Below are 19,537 nucleotides of genomic sequence, written 5' to 3'. Positions count from 1 at the left end.
ACACTGAGACCCTTGTTATATCGTCAGTCTTTAATTTCATGCATTTATATTTACTGGCTTCATAGGAGCCTAGTGCTGAGGACAAGCATCACCTGGAAATAAACTGACCCTGGGTTCTCCTCAGGCCTGGGTTTGGAAAAAAGAAATTTCTGGTCCTGTAACTCTAGAGCCCTCTGCCATATGCCAGGGAATACTGAGCTTATATTTAAGCCCCAGATTTCCCTCTGAGTGGCGATGAAAATGAGTCTGTGATTAAAGTTATTGTTTGCACCCGTTATGCAGTGTTTTTTTGGACATGAGAGGTATGTATCAGAGGCAACCAAATACAGCCTGCAGCCGTGGGGATCTGTTCTCACAGCCAGTCTGCAGGCACCCACACCACGTAGATGTCAGGGAGCAGCAGGCACAGCATTCCCTGGAGTGCTCAGAGCAGCAGGCAGGCAGTTTTGAGAGCTCCATGGACATCAACCTGGCATCTGCAGGAGGGACAGCCCTGGGGAGGGCACTCAGCTCTGCTCCCCCTTTCAGTTCTGGATGTGAACGACGAGAACCCCACCTTCTTCCCAGCCATCTACAATGTGTCACTGTTTGAAAACGTGGCCCGGGATTTCAAAGTGGTCCGGCTCAACTGCACGGATGCTGATGTTGGGTTGAACGCTGAGCTCAGCTACTTCATCACAGGTATGAACCCCTTGAAAAACACTGCAAAGGGGAGCTTTGGTTGTGGAAAGGTGCAAGCTGCCCCAGACCCTGGCCAGGGTGTTCTGCACATCAGCGCTGCCTTTTCCAGCCCCTCCAAACCTTGTGCAGTATCGCCCTCTGCCGAGCAGCCCCGCTTGGCTCCCCACCTTGCTGACCGCTCCACCGCTATTCCTTGTCCTGCTTGGGGTCAACCCTTGCCCCTGAGCATCGCCTGCCCTCTCACACCATCAGGATGCAGCCAGGAAAAGCATGAGGATGGTCTTAACACCACCCAGGCAGCATTCACATAATGTTCATTTAGGGCTGGAAGCCTCTTTGGAGTTTTAGGGCATCTCGTAGCCCGGCATGCAGGTGGGTTTGGGTGGGCAGGGAGCAGGCTGGCAGTGATGGTGCCCAGGCAGTGCCTGCCTTGCACCGCAGCTGCAGCACCTGCAGCGGGATGTCGGGGAACCCCCTGGCCACGCTTTGACTTGCAAACGGCACACACAGCATTTGGCCCTCAGGAAGAGGGCAAAAATAGAAGTGTCACCAGAGAGTCTTTTTTCTCACAATAGCAACCTCACGTTTCATCTCACGGCCTCCCCTGGAAGAGAAAAGGTGTGTGTTGTCCCACAGGTACCACAGGCCACGTGCAAAGTGACCCCAGTTTGCTTCCGAAGCATTCAGGAAATGATCTGACGTTTATATGATTCAGCTTTTCCTATAACCATTGCTCCTTGCATGCACTGTGAGGAAGGCATGGCGGAGAGAAGGTGCTCTGCCTGCTTTTGCTGCAGAGAAGCTTTGCCTATGGCAAGATGTGAGCTTGCCCTACACTTGCTTTTCTCAAAACCGTGTAAAACGCAGCCCTTCAGGAGGGCAGGCTGAGCACTTGTGATTTCCATGGCAGGGCTGACCCCATACCCAGGCTGCAGCATCCACTGCGGCATGGACTCTTCTCCCTGCATCCAGACAGCGAGTAACCTGGTCCTTGTCCACTGCAGGTGGGAACCAGGATGGCAAATTCAGCGTTGGCTTCAGAGATGGGGTGGTCAGGACAGTTGTGAGTCTGGACAGGGAGACCGTGGCATCGTACACACTGATCCTGGAGGCCATTGGTAAGGATTTCCTCCCATTCCCACAGCACAGCTGCCACACAGCCACACAAGGTGGCCATGCATATGCTGAGCTGCCTTGGAAATGCAGCAGAGAGACAGCAACCTTTGAGGTCCTCTATAAACCAGAGCCTGCATTTGGTGTTAGCATTTCACAACCCACATGCATTAGTAAGTCCCAGTTCCACTGTGACTTTTGCAGACAGTAAATTCGGGCTTGCCCAGCCCTGGGGTCTTCCCTTTCCCCTGGGCTCCCCATTCCCCCATTCCCAAGAGGCTCTGTGCTGTCCGGGGCAGACCTCCACCCAGAAATGCCAGTGCCACAGCATCACTCTCCTAATGCCATGGCAGCCCTTGGTTCAGTGGCTGCTGATTAATCCAGAGCCACCTGGCGCGGGCAGAGAGCCTGCGTGCCAAACGCCATCATCACCAGAGCTTTATAATGATGTGCCTGTTTACAGAAGACTTGGATGTCCCTTTTGAAAGGAGAAATAAGTGGCCTGGTCAGAAATCTTGGGGGCATGGCATTGCAGGTGCCACGGGGTCTGCAGCGGGGATGCTGCACCAGCTGGGCACGCAGGACTGGATCCCAAGTGGTAAAGTGTCCGTTCTGCCCCTCTGATGGGCATCAGGCTGCCTGTGTTTTCGCAGTCACCAGATCCTATGGGCTCCAGCTGGGTGGGTTTAGCGCTCACTTGCATCAAGCACGTTGGAAAACCCAGAGGCATCCTATGCTCCCTATTGTCTCATCCTTCATGGCAAAAGCAGGAGCCGTGCTGCCATGTCCTTATCTACTGAACATGAACCAGTCCTGGTGCTCTTTGGCTGTGACCTGAGCTGGGTCTACAGCAAATTCATCAAATCACTGCGTATCTTCATGTCACAGATCCCTGACCTCCAGCAGGCGCTTCCAGCATACATCACCCTCTTTGTTTATGGAGTTGCAAACCCTCTTTAATAACTGGTTGTGTTTCCAGCCTCACTGGACAGTGGCTCCATGGCAGAGCTTGGGGGTGGTTTGGCTTTTCCTTTTTCTTTCAGGATAAGCAGAAAAGAACCTCGTGGTTCAGTGTGGGATTTGGAAGCTGCAGAAAAGATGGAGGATTTGCTTAGGAATTTTTGCTCCTGTTGTTTTCAGCAGCTGAGGGCTGAGCACCACCTCTGCAAGGAGGAGATGGAGGTGACTGAACGTCCCTTCACCTTTCTCTCCCATACAGACAACGGCCCCACAGGGAACCGGCATACTGGGACTGCCACCGTGTATGTGACCGTCCTGGATGTCAATGACAACCGACCCATCTTCCTTCAGAGCAGCTACGAAATCAGCGTCCCTGAGGACATCCCAGCTGCCAGCAGCATAGTGCAGGTATATGACTCTCTTCCACTGGGGCTGTTGGGTGGGTGAAGGGGGTCTCCCGCTTTCTGGGCCCATGATTGTGAGCTGCAGGAAGCCCAGGGTGGAGATTTTCTCTCCTCATTAGCCGTCTGTTCCCCCCGGCCAGGACAAGATGTCATCTTGCTTGTGCTGTCCCCTTCTCCTTTGCTAACCCAGACTGTGAGCATGAGGGGGAAAGCAGCAAAATGCAAGGGAAAAATAAGAAATTCACCCCATTTCTGCAGGAGGTGAGAAAAGCAAACCCAAGCCCTGTGTTGGCAAGGCTCTGTTGCCTGGCTGTGTCCCTGCTTGCTCCCTTCTCCCAGCAAAGAATGGGCTGAGAGCGGAGATCTCAAGGGGGAGGGAGAAGAGTGCATGCAAAGAGATGTTCTGAGAGGTGGGGGGAAGTGGAGGGAGAAAAGCATTTCGACTTTGCTTTCATTTTTGTTCCTCTTTGAGGGAGCGATGGGCAGAGATGAATGGCTCAGCGAGCGCTGAATGAATGCTGGCATTCACTCAGCCTCTGAGGGCTTCCAGGATCCCTTCAAACCCAGAGCTCTTCTGGAGCCAGCACCAAAGGCTCTTTGCAGAGGTTCCTGGGAAGGCTCCTTCTGCCTTGAATACCTCTCCCAGCACTGGGAAAGGGGTAGCTTTGTCCCTGGCTCTCGAGGGCCTGTGAGTCACCAGGAGAGAAGAAAGGAGCCTTTGCCTCTTGCAACAAAGGTTTGCTGGGAGCCACGCATAGTGCTCGGGCGGCCAGTCCCCAAGCATGAGCTCCTGTGGCTCCTTGTTGTGCCGTGGCACACATCATACCCCTAGCACCATGCCTGTCTCTGGGGTCAGGCATCTGCCTGCAATCCCCTGCACCCAGGCTGGAGGTGTGCAGGGGAGCTTTGCATGTAGAGAGGAGCCCTGCCATGGAGTCCTAAAACTGAGCCATTTTTACGAATTAAAAGACTGTGAATGGAGGAAATCCGAATCTGACATCAAAGTCCCTTTTCTTCAAGCATGCTTCCCAAAAGAGGGGGATGCCCTTGGAAGTCTGTGGCAAAGGAAAGGCGGTGTTTGGGGAAGATTGTTTTTCACAGAACAAAATCAGAGAGAAATGGAAATGGGTAATCACCTGGGTTTAGATTAATTTACACTTTTAAAAGCAAACAATTTGTACTGAAGGTCTACCCCTTCAAAGACATCCCCACACCCTTATGGCAACAAGAGAATTTTTGAAGGTTTCCTTCTCCAAAAGCCAGGCAGCCTAGGGCCAGAGCAGAGCAGGAATGTCCCAGGCAGCCCAGGGAGGTCCTGATGCAGAGCTGCATTCCACAAGGGTCAGAAACTGTGTGAAACCCAGAGAGATGGGATTTGGTGCTTGCCATGGGACCTCGCTGGGCATGGAGTCTTCACCCAAAGGGATGAATTCCATGGCTGAGCTTAGCGCAAGCTTCAGACCTGGAAGAATTAACACACTTTTTCTTTTTCCTACTGATTTCTTCAAGCACATCGGCTTACCTGCTGACTGTTGTACACTTTCCCAGCAGAAATGAGCGGCTCAGCTTTGCACGATGTTTTTCCAAGCTGGCAGCAGCTATGAGCCTCAGAAGGCTTCTTTAACGCATTTACAGGCGTGTTTACCTGCTCCCACTGCTCATTTATTGAAGCAGGTTTCCAGCAGGCAGCTGTACCACACATCCTTCCAAGCATCCACTGCAGCAACCCATGGCTTGTTGCACAGGGAGAGGGGAGACAGGGACCAGGCAGCACACAGCAAGCACAAGCCTCCCTCCACCTACTAAGGAGCACATCTTGGGGGGTAGTCTCGGCTGAGGATTGCTTTTTGTGGAGCACATTTGCCCTGGGATGCTTGTCTTTGAGGCAGTATTTGTTAGGCAGCCAGGTTGCTCTGCTCTTGCCCAAGCTGTTTGTTCAGGTGCCTCACAACTTGTACAACATTTTCCAAAGAAATTAAGCAGCGATATTTTTTGGACTGCCTGGTGATAGCTGCGTGTGGATGTAGTTCGGATGCCTCCACCTTTCCTGCCAGGAAGTAGTAACCTGGAAAGTGTTCAGGAACCTGAAATAGCAAAATCTCTTGTCACCTTGCAGAGCCACTGCCTGGAAATGAGCTGCTCAAAGGGGCCCTGCCAGGATGGCCGGGATACCAGGGGCTGCTTGAGGAGAGAACTGAGCCTGAACCAAAAGCTTGGGAAAGAATAGCAGTGCAGGGTGAGTTAGTTCCCGCAGAGCAGGATCGCATTTTGGTGGACTCCATGACATCCCAGTCCTGGCTGGTGAGGGAACTCCTGGGGCAGGCAAGCTGGCTGTGGGACATTGGCCGACTCCTCCTGAAGGTGTTGATGGAGCAGCGCAGGGAGCCTAAACGCTTCCAGAGCCTCAGCTGGGGCTCGCTGGCATCTGCCGGGTGATGGGGCATGCATTCGCGGGGCTCTGAACAGGACTGGTCCAGCGCTGCTGGCTTGCAGAGCGTCAAAATGATGAGGAAGGTTGCCAGGAGGAGGAAGATGCAGACAAGCGTGATGGTGACAGACAGTGGGTCTGCCTTCTCGGGTGATGCAGGACTGGGTGGGACCAGCTTGGTGGTTGAAACCAGAAGCCCAAGGAGAGGTGGAGTGGGAGAGCTCCCATTGCCAGCATCCTCTGTGTTCATCTTCCCTGCAGTGCACAAGGTGACACAGAGAAGCAACACCTGTGATTACCAGCTAGAAGCTGGACAGACAGCCACTCTCTGTCCAACCTGATGGATTTTTGGCTTGCTTTGATGTCCAAGGTCCTCCTGGCCATGTTTTCTGTGACACAAGGTGACAGGAGCCTGTCTGCTTTGCCAGCAAGCAAAGCATAGCAATAGGATTTATATCTGCAAAGTACTGCCCTGAACTGAAGTGCAAAACCATCTGGCAAAGAAATCTCGCACAGGTAGTACCACATACATACGTGTGGTACCACGGCCCCAGTGATGGCACCTGTAGGGAACATGCACACACATTGCACAACACTTTTCTGGGAGCAATAAATAACTATACACTAGAGAAGGTCCAAAATCCTCCCCTCGAGGCTGCTGGGGTTTGGTTCTTCTCTGTTTCCCAGAAATGTGGGTTTGTTGAGTTGACTATCATTTGGGGTTTTTTGATTATTCCCTCTCCCCCAAAGGAAATGGATAGTTGGTTGAACCTCCACCCACATAAGTTCCCATCGAGCTGCAGTATTGCACTAGCATTGACTTCCTCTTTTTTGCAGGGGTGAAGTGTAACGCCTTCACCCTGCTTGTGCCAAAAATCCTCTTGTGTTAGGCATTTTGCTGAGTTAGTTACAGGTTCAGACACGTCACAGGTTTCTCAGACAGCTTTGCAGTGATGCAAACCAGCTTTCCAAAGCCTCATCAGTAAAAGCTCATACCAAACACCTGATAGCAACTGTCCACTCCTTTCCCCACTAGGTCAAAGCCCCCCCAGATCACATCCCCAGGGCATTTTGCTCCCCTGCAGCCTCCTGCACCCATTCCCGGCCCTGGACAGGCTATCTCTGAGGCCAGCATGTCCCCAGCTCAGAGTTGAGGGCTCGGGAAATATTGCTGTGCCAACCCTCTGCAACGCCACAGCTTGGCTTGGCCCTTGGTGCTCTAGCCTGTATGCTGGAGGTAAACATTTATTATGCTGACTTTCCTATATAGATATGAGAGTTAGAAGAGTGATGGAGGACTGTTAGACCGGTCCGTGACCGGGCAGTCTCCTGGCAAGTATGGATTTGGATTGAGCCAATTTAAAATTAAGAGTTTAGAAGGGGAAAGGCAGGGCTGCAGGAACTGCCAGGGTCTCTGGGTCTGCTTTTGCAGCCACCATCTCAAACCCATGCAGGTTTGCATAGGCAGCAGACAGTCATTCACCACTAAAGCATTCAAAAAAGGGGAGAAGAGACATCAGTGAAATGTCTTTAATCACTAACTGGAAACTATGAGAGGCTCCAGTGGAGACGAGCCCAATGGGAAGCAAGATGCTGTGTCAGAAGAGACAAACATCGCTCACTGTCCAAATTACGCAGGAGGAAACAACCTTAAGCAAATACTGTGAGTGCTGCAAGGCCGAGTGCTCAGAGGTTAAGGAGTCCTCGAGGTTGGGTTGTCTGTGCCCCAGCTATACATGGTTATGTAGGTGAGCTCCACCTCCGGTTTGCCTCGACCCTGCCTCGGGACAGATCACTCCTACAGGATCCATGCTCCTCCCCTTGCAGGCAGTGAGCTGAGATATGGAGGGAATAAGGTCAGAGGTTTCCACCAGAGTTGGAGACTAGGTTTGAGGCACTTGGGAGTTGTGATTCATTTCTGGAATACTTTGCATCACCTGGGCTTGAACTTTCAAAGCTGTGGTGCTGGCAGCCTGAGGGCAAGGACTGTATCAGCCTGGTCAGAGCTCGGACACTCTGGGAAGATGTGGCCACTTCCATGGGTCAGAGCCAGGCCTGTGCTCAGGAAATTGAAAATGCAAAAATAAAAGGGTCAGCATCTGAGAACACCTTATCTCAGGTGAATCCACGTGTGTACTGCAAGCAGGCTCAGGCGCCACGGCTCTCGTCCCTTCCTCCAGAGTGATGTTTCCACTTCTCTTCAACTCAAAAGGTTTTTTTATCATGCAGCCTCTCCTTGCCTGGCTCAGCCTCTTCCCCTCCAGCTTTGGGAGCAGGGCAGCCCCTGACAGCCGCAGCCATCCCAAGGACCCCCCTGCTCCATGGGCAGGCTTCTCCTGTGCACTGCCTGGGTGTGAAAACCAGCAGGCAAGGTTGCTGCTTACTATGCACACCAAAGACAGCCTGAATCAAGGTTACCCAGGCTACCTTAATTCTGGCATTTGCTGACTGCATGTGGTTTGGCTTGGTGACCTTATATTGTTCATTAAGAGTGAGCTGGGAGGCATGGGCAATTTTTTCAGGTTGTTTTTTGCTCCGTTGGTGGTGGCTGTAGTGTTTTCCTTTTAAATCCAGCTGTGTCCCTTAGAAACCCATCAGGAGGGATCACACTGATGTCTTCCCCGGCTTTTCCAGCCTTGCCCTCTTCTCCTCTTGCTTCCCATCCATCTTCTCCTCGCACCCAGCTCGGCTAGCAGAGCTGAGGGTTCAGGGAAGGTCCAGGCTCCCCTGCACTGTTTAAGTCCTTCCAGAAAAAGAGCCACTAAAAGTCTGGGAAATCTTTGCAGAGTACACATGAGTGGTGACCTTTTTTTTAGGACCAGTAAGTTTTCAATGTATTAATGTGGACAAAGGGGATTCCCCCACCACCTGCCTGAGACAGAGCTATGGTGGTTTCAGCAGAATTTCACCAAAAAGCCACCAAAATTGGGGACTTGGCAGCAGAAACATCAGGGTGTGATCAGAGCAGCGCTCCCTGTGCCCATGGCATGCACATGGACAAGGGCTTCCCTCCCATGAGGTGGGAGGCTGGTGCCTTTCCTGAAGTGGGGCAATAGACCAACCAGTTGCCCGCAGCATTTTGTACCCACCAGCCAAGCTGCTGCCCACATCCCTGTTTGTAGCATCGCACCTTCTCAGCATCGCTGTCCTACCAAGCCCCACGTTGTGCAGACCAGCTGGGTTAATAAGAGGCTTGCCCAGGCTGACAGATCCCCAAAGAAGTGTCAACCCTGCCTGATCAGCTCTGACACGAGAGATACTTACGAGTGCTCGGGACCCAGCATGGGACACGAGTCAGCCAAGGATCAGAGGGAAAGAAGACAAACTGCAAAAAGCAAAATGCTCCTGAGGAAGGTGGAAAGGAAGAAGAAATAATTCTTGTGCATGAGCAGCAGAGAACGTTATTCTACCCAGCACAGGGCACTGCCTGCCTGGCCTGGCCCAGCTGCCTACTTTGGCAGGAGTTTTTCCATATGTTCTCCCTCCCTTTTCTCAAACTCCTGCAAAGAAAAGGCTGCTTTACAGGCACTTCTGTGACTGTAACCCAGCTCAGATGAAAAGCAGCTCTCTTTTCCCTCCCTGTCTTGCTTAGCGACGCTTTTCTGGAGCTCCCCACTTTTTTCCAATGCACTGAGTCTTTCCACTTGCTCACAGGAGTCAGAGGTGCTGGAGGGTACCAAACACCCAGTTTACCAACCCAGATAGTTGGGTACTGAAAGCAAAGGGCTATAGATGATGCTGTACCCCATCACCCTCTCTGTTAACAGGCAGCTCTGCATCCACAGGACTTTCCCCCTCTCCCATCACCACGACAGACAAAGCAACATGACGAGGAAGGGAGGAGGGCTGCCTGCCTTCACACCCACCCGAAATTCTGCATCTCCCCTACCCACCCCATTTACAACCCTTTCCCTGGGCAGCTGCAGGGCTGAGGGCAGCAGCTCTGCAGCCAAGGACAGCAGCATGTCCCTGGCCTGCCTTGCTCGCCCCTTGGGGCCAGCCTGAATGGCCAGCAGTGGGTTTGCCATGGGGTTTGGGCTCCCTACCTCTCACCAGCCAGCTGAGCTGCGGCTTTGCCTCCTGCACGCCTGCCTTGCTGCTTCTCCCACCACGGTCTACTGGCTGCCAGCCCTCTTGCTCTCTTTTGGAGGGCAAGGGAGGGTGGGAGAGAGATGGTAGCCAGGCTGGGGACAGCCTGAGCATGTAAAGCCAAGGGGGGCCCTGAGTGCCCTCCTGGGCTTTGCCAGTGCAGCGGTGCCCAGGGGCTGTGCTCCAACTGGGGCGAGGGCTCGAGCCCCCTGGGGCGTGTTTCCCCAGGCTTTGTGGGATAGCTGAATGGTACAGTCGTGGGCTGAGCCCCCCGTGGTGAAGAGGCTGCCCTCTGCTTGCCTGCTTACTCTTTTCCTAGCAACTCTGCACCAAACTGCCTACTTTTTTCCCAACCTTTTATTCCACTCCCCCTCCACCACTTCCTCCTCCTTTTCTGACCCCTTTCCAGCAGCTGGGGGTGTTTGAAAGGTTGCCTGCAAAAGGCTGGCTTTGCCTGCAGCCTGCTTTTTCTAGCAGGAGGATAAAGCAGGCTGGAGGCACCCCATGCTTGGCTGCACAATGTGCCCTGCACCTGCAGCAGAAAGAGCTTTTCTCCCACCACTTGCACTTGAATGTAATTGTTTCCCCAAGTTTGGGACAGTCTGTCAAAGTACCACATCTCCTCTGGGGCTGCAGTGGGTCAAACCAACAGCAGCTGAGCTTTTTCCAGGCTGCAGGCTGGCAGGAGCATGCATTGGTTTAATGCAAGCTGCTTTTTTTTCATGAAAAACAAATACCTGGGCAGACCCATTTTGCCTGGTTTATGTGCTGGATCTGCCTGAAGCAAATGCTTGGGGTGATATGGGAAAAGGATGGCTAAGGGTGTGTTTGCAGGGTGCAATTTTCTCATCACGTTGAAAACCTTCCCATTTGCTCTACCTTGAAATGCATTTTCCTGGGCACAGCGGGGCAGGGAATGGCAAAAAAAAAAAAGCTGCAAAGATTTGTCTCCCATCCCTTAGGTTTCCCTTACACCACTGCTGCCCTGGCATGGTATTTTGGCTGATGATATAGCTTTTCCCAGGAGGGAGCCAGTGCCATGCCAAGGCAGCCGGTCTGCTTGGGCACCGCTTGCCTGCTGGTGCGGGACCCATCCATCACATGGGAGAGGAGGCAGCCCAGCTCCTGCCCAGAAATGGCCTTGGGGAGCCCAGAGGGTGGAAGAGATGGTGTGGGAGGGAGAGCTCTCTGCTATGAAAGGAAGGTGCTGGGTCCGTGGTGAAACATGGAGCAAGGCACAGGGTTGTGTCCGGTCATAAGCAAGATGTGAACTGGTCTGGAATAGATGAAAACAGTGTACATGGCACAGGGGTGGGGAATCCAGATAGTTTGCAAGTGCAGGGGTCAGCATTTTCTAAGGTTTCTGCTGGCACAGGCTGATTTGGTGGAAGGGAACCACAGCAGTTCAAGGTATCTCAAAACTGAATTTCAGAAGAGCAGCTCTGGCTCCTGCAAGTGTTCTGTGGGGCTGTGGGTGAAAGCCAGCCCAGGGCTTTAAAGCTGAGCCCCTATAAATGGCCTCACTGCTCCTGCTGCATGTGCATCTTTTGCGGCACCCCCTCCTCTTTTCAGTGAACGTCTGGGTGCAAACCACCTCCTGCCTGGGAAAGGGAAACTCCTGGGTAATATTTGTGGGGAGAAGATGGGGCAGAAGGTTCCTTGCCAGGGGAAGCAGGCAGAGAATAAAGGCTAAGGCATTCCCCACGTCCTCGCCCTGGTGATTCGCAAGTGGCCACAGCTGCAGTTGTGCTTTGGATGCTTTGAGGGAAGTGGTTTCTGCAGAGGGGAGATGCAGCAGATCAATGCCAGCTGGGGAGCAAACCCAGGCCCCAGTGTTCCTCACTGGGTCCCGCTTCCCAGCTGCCAGGGCTGGCGGGCTGCTGGCAGCTGGGGTTTGCGGGGAAAGCACTGCAGTGTTGTTCAGCAACACCAGAGGGGACCCGTGTCTTGGGTTTCCTGGGCGGACAGCTCATTTGATATGTGCATGGACTGTGCAGTGCATCGCAGCTAAGGGGTGCTCCCACCCACTGCTCGGCTCTTGCGAGGACTCAACCCGGTGTCCAGACCACCAACATGCTCTAGGCTGGTTGCATTCATGTTTTTTTCTGTAATTTTTTTATGCTGCTGCTTGGGTGACTTGCCCTGGTGCCATGGGCTGCATGCCCACTGCAGGAGCAGCTCTCCCTGCCCAGCTCAAGCCAGCTCTGCAGGCAGGGAGGCTCCATCCCCGGAGGCATCTCCAACAGGGCAAACATCGGTGTGCATGCCAAGACCTCCACCAGTGCACCGACCCGCAGGGTTCGTGGAGTGGTCCTCAGGCTCACCTCTCATTCAGAGCCTATCCAACAGCTAACCTGGCAGATGAGGGCTCCCAAGCCCACTACCCCTGCTGTCCAGTGATGAGGGGAGGGTGACGTATTTTACTTTGCAGTTGGTAAGCTCCCTGGCTCAGGTGAAGGAGCAGGATCTCCAGCCTCAGGAGGGTGGGAGAACTTGTTGTAGTCTGGAAATCTCTGCTCTTCACCTTCACTGCTTTTGTTTTCTCATGAAGGTGAAAGCCACAGATGTGGACGAAGGCATTAATGGGAGAGTGTGGTACAGGATTGTCAAGGGTAAGTCCAGGTGCCCCTTCGTGGATTGATGGGTTTGCACCAGGCTCCAGCTAGCCGCATGCACAGCCTCCTGAAGTTGTGCTTTCCATGCTTTTGCACTTTGCAGCCCACAGAAACATTTCCCCCACCCCTAAACAAAACTTCAGCATTAAGGTTAATTGCCAGGGGGTGATTTGTCATGACTGAACACCCAGATACCTTGGGTCCTGGCTTGACAAGGACTAAACTCTGCTGAAGGTGATGTGGACTTGGGTTTTGCTCAATAATCTGCCTCCAAGGCAGTCCCCTGGAGAGGACTCAGCATGTCACCAGGACTGATGCAGTGGCAGTGAGCAGCATCCATCTTGCTTTTTTCCCCCCCACCAGGAAACGAGCACAACAACTTCCGCATCAATCCCAGCACCGGGCTGGTGATGCGAGGCGTGCGGCACCTCGACAGGGAGCAAAACTCCTCTCACATCCTGGAGGTGGAGGCCTACAATACAGAGCAGGGACCCATGAGGAGCTCCGTGCGGGTAAGGGCCTTATGGACACCAAGGGGTGGGCAGCAAGGCTGGTCAGCCATGCAAAATATTTGGGACGCTTCATCAGAAGGCAGTCACTTCCAGCTCTTGCAGGCGTGCAGAAATTTGAGAGCTCTAGCATGGAAATACTGATGGAAAGTCTGCAGGGGCTGTCTGTAGGTGGAGAAGAGCTTGTTGGAGGGAGGTTGTTGGGTTTTTCTTTTTTGCTGTGACGTTTTGGTGCAATGAGGCTGCTAAGTGGTGCAGCAGTCGCTGGCGGAGGGAGTCTGGTCTGATGTGATTCAGCTGCCACGAGAAATTGCTGAGCCTCAGCCTGTTGAAAAATGTGTCTCCTGGACAGGCATCTATGTAAATAAGCCAGAACCCAGTGGCAATAATCTTTAGCAGTGACACACCAGCTTCCCACGGTTCCCATAAACCCAGCCCTCTGATTGTATCTATTTTTAGACCCACTGGTGGGGTGGGCTCTGGCCGAGTGTGACGTGCCCGCAGCACCAGCAGCAAGCAGAAAACCAGAAGGAGAAAGGGTGTTCCCTGGGGAAACAGCAGCGTGACTCACTGAACTTTGAGCAAAATCTCCCACTGAGTCGTCAGCGTTTCTACATTGTGGGGTCTCTAACTGCAAGGTTTTGAGCAGGGCATCCCAAAGCACAGAGGAGTTAATATACAGACATCACCTCCCTCCAGCCAAGGAAGGACTGAGTCACCACAACCACAGGTCTTGTTTAACTCTATGATGTCAAACTGTGCATGTTCATTCTCCATCATGTGGTGTTTGCAGCAGAGATGATGTTTCCCCTGTGCAGCAGACGAGTGCTGCGAAGGATATGTGTCCCCTCACAAGGGTAAGAAGCTGGCAAGTGTTCACGAGCCTGCCCAGCTCACCTGGGGTTTCTCTGGGGATTTTGCAGGTGATCATCTATGTGGAAGATGTCAATGACGAGGTGCCAGTGTTCACCCAGCGGCAGTACAACCGCCTGGGGCTGCGGGAGACGGCAGGGATAGGGACTTCAGTGGCAGTGGTCCGGGCCACCGACCGAGACACAGGTAGGAAGCCAGGGGTGAACTTACAGAAACACCCAACTTGTTGGGGAAAGTGGTGGAATCAGCCTTTACACAGATCCTGGCTTGGCTGGGCTGAAATCCCCATGTGGGATGGGCTCTGCTCCAGGGTCGGGGTCAGCATCGGTAGTGCCTGGCTCTTCGGGATGCTTGGCCCAACCAGCGCTGTGGTTCCTGCTCCTGCCCCAGGGAACGGTGGTCTGGTGAACTACAAAATCCTGTCAGGCGCAGAAGGGAAGTTTGAGATCGATGAGAGCACGGGCCTCATCACAACGATCGAGTACCTGGACTACGAGACCAAAACCAGCTACCTGATGAACATCTCTGCCACGGACCAGGCACCCCCCAACAACCAGGGCTTCTGTAGTGTTTACGTCAGCCTGCTAAACGAGCTGGATGAGGCTGTGCAGTTCTCCAACAGCAGCTACGAGGCTGTGATCGTGGAGAACATACCCTTGGGCTCCGAGGTGCTCCGGGTCCAGGCCCGCTCCATCGACAACCTCAACCAGATCACCTACAAGTTTGACCCCAACACCAACGCCCAGGCACTCTCCCTCTTCAAAATCAACGGGATCACTGTAAGTAGCTACAATGTGGTTCCCTTCTGGCTTGCTTGTCCAACAAAGTGTTGGTGGCCAACACGGCCGTTGTTCATTCTTGACAGGGTGTGATCACAGTCAAAGGCCAGGTGGATCGAGAGAAAGGGGATTTCTACACCCTGACAGTGGTGGCCGATGATGGAGGACCAAAGATTGACTCCACAGTGGTGAGTAGCTTCTACCCACTTCTCCACCAACCTCTGTGCTGGCAGAGCTGACCTCAGGTCACCTCCCTCTTCCTCTGGCATGGGACAGCATGTCTTAGTTGTCCTCTCTGCTCCACCACCGGGGTCTGGAAACCCTGATTTGGGGGAAACCCTGTGTTTGCATAACCATGGACCAGTGCCTTTTAGCTTCTGCATGTCATGGGGTGGGATTTCTCATAACAACAAAAAAAAAGAAACACCCCAAACTGTAGAGTTTGCAGGTTGCTTACCAAGCTAAACCATTTTTGAGGGAGAGTTTTGAGGGAGGTAAATTTGGGGGCCTTGAAATACTTCACAGTGGTTTATGTTTAGGAGGGTTATATTTGGCAGTTTCAAAGGCAGCCGAGCAGGGGGGTGATTTGCATTTCTCTACTGGGGCAGGAGGCATGCCGAGTGCAGGACGAACCTGGTCCCCGTGCTGCGGGCAGGGGCAGCTCAGCTGGCACTACCCAAGTTCTGCTGGTTTGGGTCAGCTGGAGGAATGGGGCCCCAGGTGGGGGTTTGAAACTGGAGGCTGGCCTGCAGCAATGGGCAGCGCTCTGCATTTTGAGTGCTTTCATGTCTTCATGCATCTGTTGCCCCTAGAAAGGATGCTAGATGGCAACAGCAGCAAACGTGCAAGCGCTGCTTTTCCCCACCCATGGGTGCCTGTGGCTCTCCTCCTCGCCCACTGCTGTGCTCTTGTCTGAGCCTCTCCCAGGGCAAGGGGCAAATCCACCGAGCTTATCTAGAAAAAACAAAGGGAAGCACCAACAGAGGAGCCTCCAAATCACCACAGAGGTGTACCCACAGCCCCCAACACTGCTATGGTGGAATGCAGGGCTAGCCCACTGCCCCTCATGTGTACCCGCACCTCCTCATCCCCCACTAACTCTTCGTTCTTTGTTTTCTCTGTTTTCCCCTCTGCTCTCATCCAACAGAAGGTAAGCGTGTCCATCATGCTAGCATCATCTTGGGGGCTAGGATCCATCTTGAACTCCGCACTGAGCTGCAGGGAGGGGCAGAGGTCTCCAGCCCTGTCCCAGCAGCACCAGCCTCTGTGACACGCCACCAGAAAACCCAACACCCTGATCTGGCACTTGGGACTGCAGCTGCTGGATCCATCACAGCAGCTGAATGGGCTCTCCCTGCTCCTGGCTCTCTGTTTTTAATTCAGCAAGCAACAATGACCAAATCGCCCCAAGGTGCTCAACTTGCTCCCTGGCTTCCTCTGAGATGTTGTCACATTCAGCCTGGCTGCACCTGGGGGCTCAGGTCACCCATAAATAGAACCCCGGGAACAGAAAGGCTCTTCCCCTCTCATTTCTGTCATGTTGCAGCTCTTTGATTACAGACGCGATGAGAGCATTTCCTCTGGCTAATTGTGGCCAAGGTAGCCTGGTCCTTGGTTGCCTGCCATGGAGTGCCCCTCCGAGCATCTCCTGCCTGGTCTCTGACTAGCCCACGTGCCTTTTCCCAGGAGGGAGATCAGGTCTACTCTATGCCCAGCTTGCCCTGGTTTAGTTAAATACATGAAGCTCTGTCTTCTTTGTGCCCGTTCAGCTTTAAAGCAAACCCTGCCCAACCTCTGGTGCTGTGAGCACAGTTTAAATTGCTGCTTGCACAAAGCTTAGCAGGAAAGGGTCACCCTGCAGCAGCATGAGTTCCTCCATGCCCAGTTATTTGGAGGATAAAAAACCAGAGGATGCTCCATAGAAAAACCCACTACTTGAGAGCTGCAGCACCCTTGCGCTCTTTCTCCAGCCTCTACGCATTCCTTCTCTACAGATAGGGATGTAGCTTCAGCTCCTGGGCTCAGCTACCTGCACCCATATTCCCGCGTGGGATGGACAACACTCACGCTGCTGGCACCTCAGAGGGGCTGCAGCAGGTCAAGAGTTTGTCAAGGGATGTCAGTGTGGCTGCTGATGCTGGGTGGGCAGAGGGCCGGCTCCTGCCTGTGTCCTGTCTGAGTCCCATGCCATGCCCACAGGTGACCATCACAGTTCTGGATGAGAACGACAACAGCCCCCAGTTCGACATCACCTCCGACTCCTCCGTGAGTGTGGCGGAGGACAGTGCTGTTGGCAAGCGGGTGGCCGTGGTCCTGGCCCGTGACCCGGACGCAGGCAGCAATGGGCAGGTAGGGAGGCCCACGCAGCAGGTTTGGGGGCTACCCATAAGGCTGTGGCAGCGTTTCACTGCTGCAGAAATGCCACCTTCAGCATCTTTCCAACCCCCGCCCCTCCTCTGCATCCCTGCGAGAGCAACTCTGGTCATCGGTGCCAGCAGTTTTGGGGCTCTTTGTGCAGTGGGTGACAGTGCTCCCTGGTCGAGGCATGCAGCAGGAGAGGAAAAACATTGTCTTTGGGCTGTCCAGGGCAAAGAGCTCTGTGGGACATGTGTCAAAAAGAGCCCAGCAATCTGAAAACCAGCTGCAGCCTCTCCCACTGTGGGGAGCGGCAGCAAAGCTCTTGGTGGGCTGAGCAGGAAGCTCTCTGACATTTGTTATTTTCTTTACCACGCAGACAGGTGTTAACGAGGTCACATCACCCTTAATACCAAAAATTGCTAGCATCATAGGAGGTCTGTGGATGAGGCCAGGGTTGGCCCATGGGTGTTCGCTTTGGGATGGCTGCACACTCATGGACCCGGACACATTGGACCTTTTAAAATGCCCAGTGACTTTCCTAGGTGATGCTGGGTTTATTGTAGGGTCTCCTTTCTCTTCTTCCTCCTCACGGCATCACATTGCCTGCCCTGTTTTTCTTTCCCCATGACATTTCCCAGGTGACTTTCTCACTGACGTCAGGGAACATCGGCTGGGCTTTCGAGATCCATACCACCAACACCACCTACGGTGAGGTGTTTGTGGCACAGCCACTGGACCGAGAGCTGCTGGATCACTACACCTTACGGGTAAGCACCAATCCACCCCACTTACCTCCTTGGGCTTCGTCTTGTTTGAGCATCAAGGCTGTTTTCTTGGGGCTGTGAGCTTAAAAATAGCATTTTTCTGAAAATCCATCCCCAACTGCAGATCCAAGCCTCAGATGGCGGCGTGCCTCCCCGGAGGAAGGAACACACTCTGCGAGTGAACATCCTCGATGTCAATGACAACCCCCCCATCATCGACAGCCCTTTCAGCTACAATGTGAGCGTGAGCGAGGTAAGCATCCAGCCCTGCTCTTCTTCCATCCTCCCAAGGTGAGGTCTGACCACAAAGCAGGTGGTCAGACCTCACCTTGGGTGACTTAAGAGTTGGTGGCCCCTTGAAAACCTCACATTGGGTAATTTAAGGGTTGGTGGCCACTTGCAATCCCTCACCTGTGATGGCCGCCTAGGTTTGGGCTAGGAGAGAGCTCTGCAGGCAACTAAAGCCCATGAGGCTGCAGGAACCAGCAGAAAGGAGAAGTGGCTACACGCCCATGGAAATGCCACCAAAGTGACACAAGAGGCGGCACAGTGCAGAATAGGAATTGCTTTCAGGAAGCAGCTCAGCAAGAGCTAGATAATGAAGCAATAAAACACGATCAGGCATGAGAAAAGACAACTTATTTCCTGACAGTTTAATTCCTGGACTGGGGGGTTCTCAATTTGCTGATGAAAAATGAAATACGAGTAATAGCCAGTGACACTTAGCTGTGAGAAAGTGCTGCTCATGATTAATAGCTTTGCATTAAAGTTATTGCCCTGTTAGGATTTTCTTATCTATTTAATACACGCTCAGAGCTGGCTGAAGAACAGAATATCTGTTTTTATTTCCTCTGTAATGGGACTATCCAAAAATAATTAGCCAAGCTCTGAGTCCATTACACAGCCTTCACCTTCGCGCACACACTGGTTTTCACACTATTCCAGGCTGTGCCAGCCTAGATAGGACCTAATGTGCAGCTTTCCATGGCAGGGAGTCAAACTGGTTCATGGCAACAAATGGGAGATGCTGTAACATAAAGAAAAAGAGGTGCAATTTTGATGTGCAGCAGCAGCTGGCTTTGATGACTTAACAGCAAATGTCACCTGTTAATTTTATTCCATTTCTTTTTAAAAGCTAATGTAGAAAATACATGTAATTTCAGAGTTTCAAACTGAAAAAGATTGGAGCACTTAAGCAAAGGGCAGAGCCTTCCATTGGTAAGCCTGTGGCTGATTCTCAGCTGAGCTATCAGTGGCAGAGCAAGTAGCTTTTGTTAATTTTTTGCATGAAGACGCATCTATTAATAAAACATTGTTTGCAGTAAGCACTGCAAAAACAGCATCCAGGAGCTCATGAAGTAGAGCAGCCTTCTGCTTGGCTGCTAGGTGTTGGGGCAGCGAGTCTGGAGCCTCAAGCACCCCAATGTCTGGAAAAAATCCCTCTCTATATGAGAATTACATTATTAATTATGTATTTCACATGTTACGAGGTGCTTGTGATTTATGTTGTGTATCTCTGCCACTCACCCCACCATCTCACCCTGCAGAATGTTGGTGGTGGCACAGCAGTGGCCCATGTACATGCCACCGACCAGGATGTCGGCCTCAACAGCATCCTCTCCTACTACATCACCCGTGGGAATGAGGACCTGACCTTCCGCATGGACCGTGTCACCGGTGAGATTGCCACCCGGCCTTCCCCGCCAGACCGCGAGCGGCAGAGCTTCTACAGCCTGGTGGTCACTGTCGAGGACGAGGGCAACCCTTCCCTGTCGGTGAGCCACCAAACATGCTTTTGGGGAGAGGATGGAGCTGGGCAGCACTGAGGAAGCGAGCTTAGCACTGAGACATTGAGCATGAAAGCGCAGGGAACAGGCACAGGGCGTGATGTTTTGGTGACCCAGCCATTTGAGTTATGACTTAGGGTCCAAATCTGCTGAGAACAGGTTTGATTCAGAGCCTTC

The 19,537-nt window shown here is 52.9% G+C and overlaps 2 protein-coding genes across 2 annotated transcripts in view; one reads left to right on the top strand and one right to left on the bottom strand.

Moving 5' to 3' along the window:
* CDH23 (cadherin related 23) overlaps window positions 1–19,537 on the top strand; it is a 202,604-nt gene that overhangs the window by 148,734 nt on the left and 34,333 nt on the right. Inside the window, exons 24-35 of the mRNA XM_086467128.1 lie at window positions 529–681; window positions 1,686–1,799; window positions 3,014–3,162; window positions 12,227–12,287; window positions 12,654–12,802; window positions 13,723–13,858; window positions 14,063–14,451; window positions 14,538–14,639; window positions 16,651–16,800; window positions 17,448–17,576; window positions 17,698–17,826; window positions 19,121–19,348. Coding sequence (XP_086323254.1) covers window positions 529–681; window positions 1,686–1,799; window positions 3,014–3,162; window positions 12,227–12,287; window positions 12,654–12,802; window positions 13,723–13,858; window positions 14,063–14,451; window positions 14,538–14,639; window positions 16,651–16,800; window positions 17,448–17,576; window positions 17,698–17,826; window positions 19,121–19,348 — 1,889 coding nt within the window. The remainder of the gene's footprint in view (window positions 1–528; window positions 682–1,685; window positions 1,800–3,013; window positions 3,163–12,226; window positions 12,288–12,653; window positions 12,803–13,722; window positions 13,859–14,062; window positions 14,452–14,537; window positions 14,640–16,650; window positions 16,801–17,447; window positions 17,577–17,697; window positions 17,827–19,120; window positions 19,349–19,537) is intronic.
* Window positions 4,355–5,836, bottom strand: C6H10orf105 (chromosome 6 C10orf105 homolog). Its single transcript, XM_009954359.2, has 3 exons — window positions 5,331–5,836; window positions 4,681–4,756; window positions 4,355–4,426 (listed from the first exon to the last, which is right to left on the bottom strand). Exons 1-3 carry the CDS (start codon window positions 5,834–5,836, stop codon window positions 4,355–4,357), a joined length of 654 nt encoding a protein of 217 aa, XP_009952661.2.

Source organism: Leptosomus discolor, chromosome 6, assembly GCF_034619465.1.
Source record: "Leptosomus discolor isolate bLepDis1 chromosome 6, bLepDis1.hap2, whole genome shotgun sequence".
Taxonomy (NCBI): Eukaryota; Metazoa; Chordata; class Aves; order Leptosomiformes; family Leptosomidae; genus Leptosomus; species Leptosomus discolor.
The sequence above is the reverse complement of the archived record's forward strand: the minus strand, read 5'-3'. Positions and strand labels throughout refer to the sequence as shown.

Coding starts and splice junctions, on each gene's coding strand:
- C6H10orf105 (XM_009954359.2), bottom strand. CDS start 5,836: ATGAACACAGAGGATGCTGGCAATGGGAGCTCTCCCACTCCACCTCTC. Junction 4,757..5,330: donor CTCTCCTCAAGCAGCCCCTG/GTATCCCGGCCA, acceptor TGAGGCTCATAG/CTGCTGCCAGCTTGGAAAAA. Junction 4,427..4,680: donor AAGTGTACAACAGTCAGCAG/GTAAGCCGATGT, acceptor CTCTGGCCCTAG/GCTGCCTGGCTTTTGGAGAA.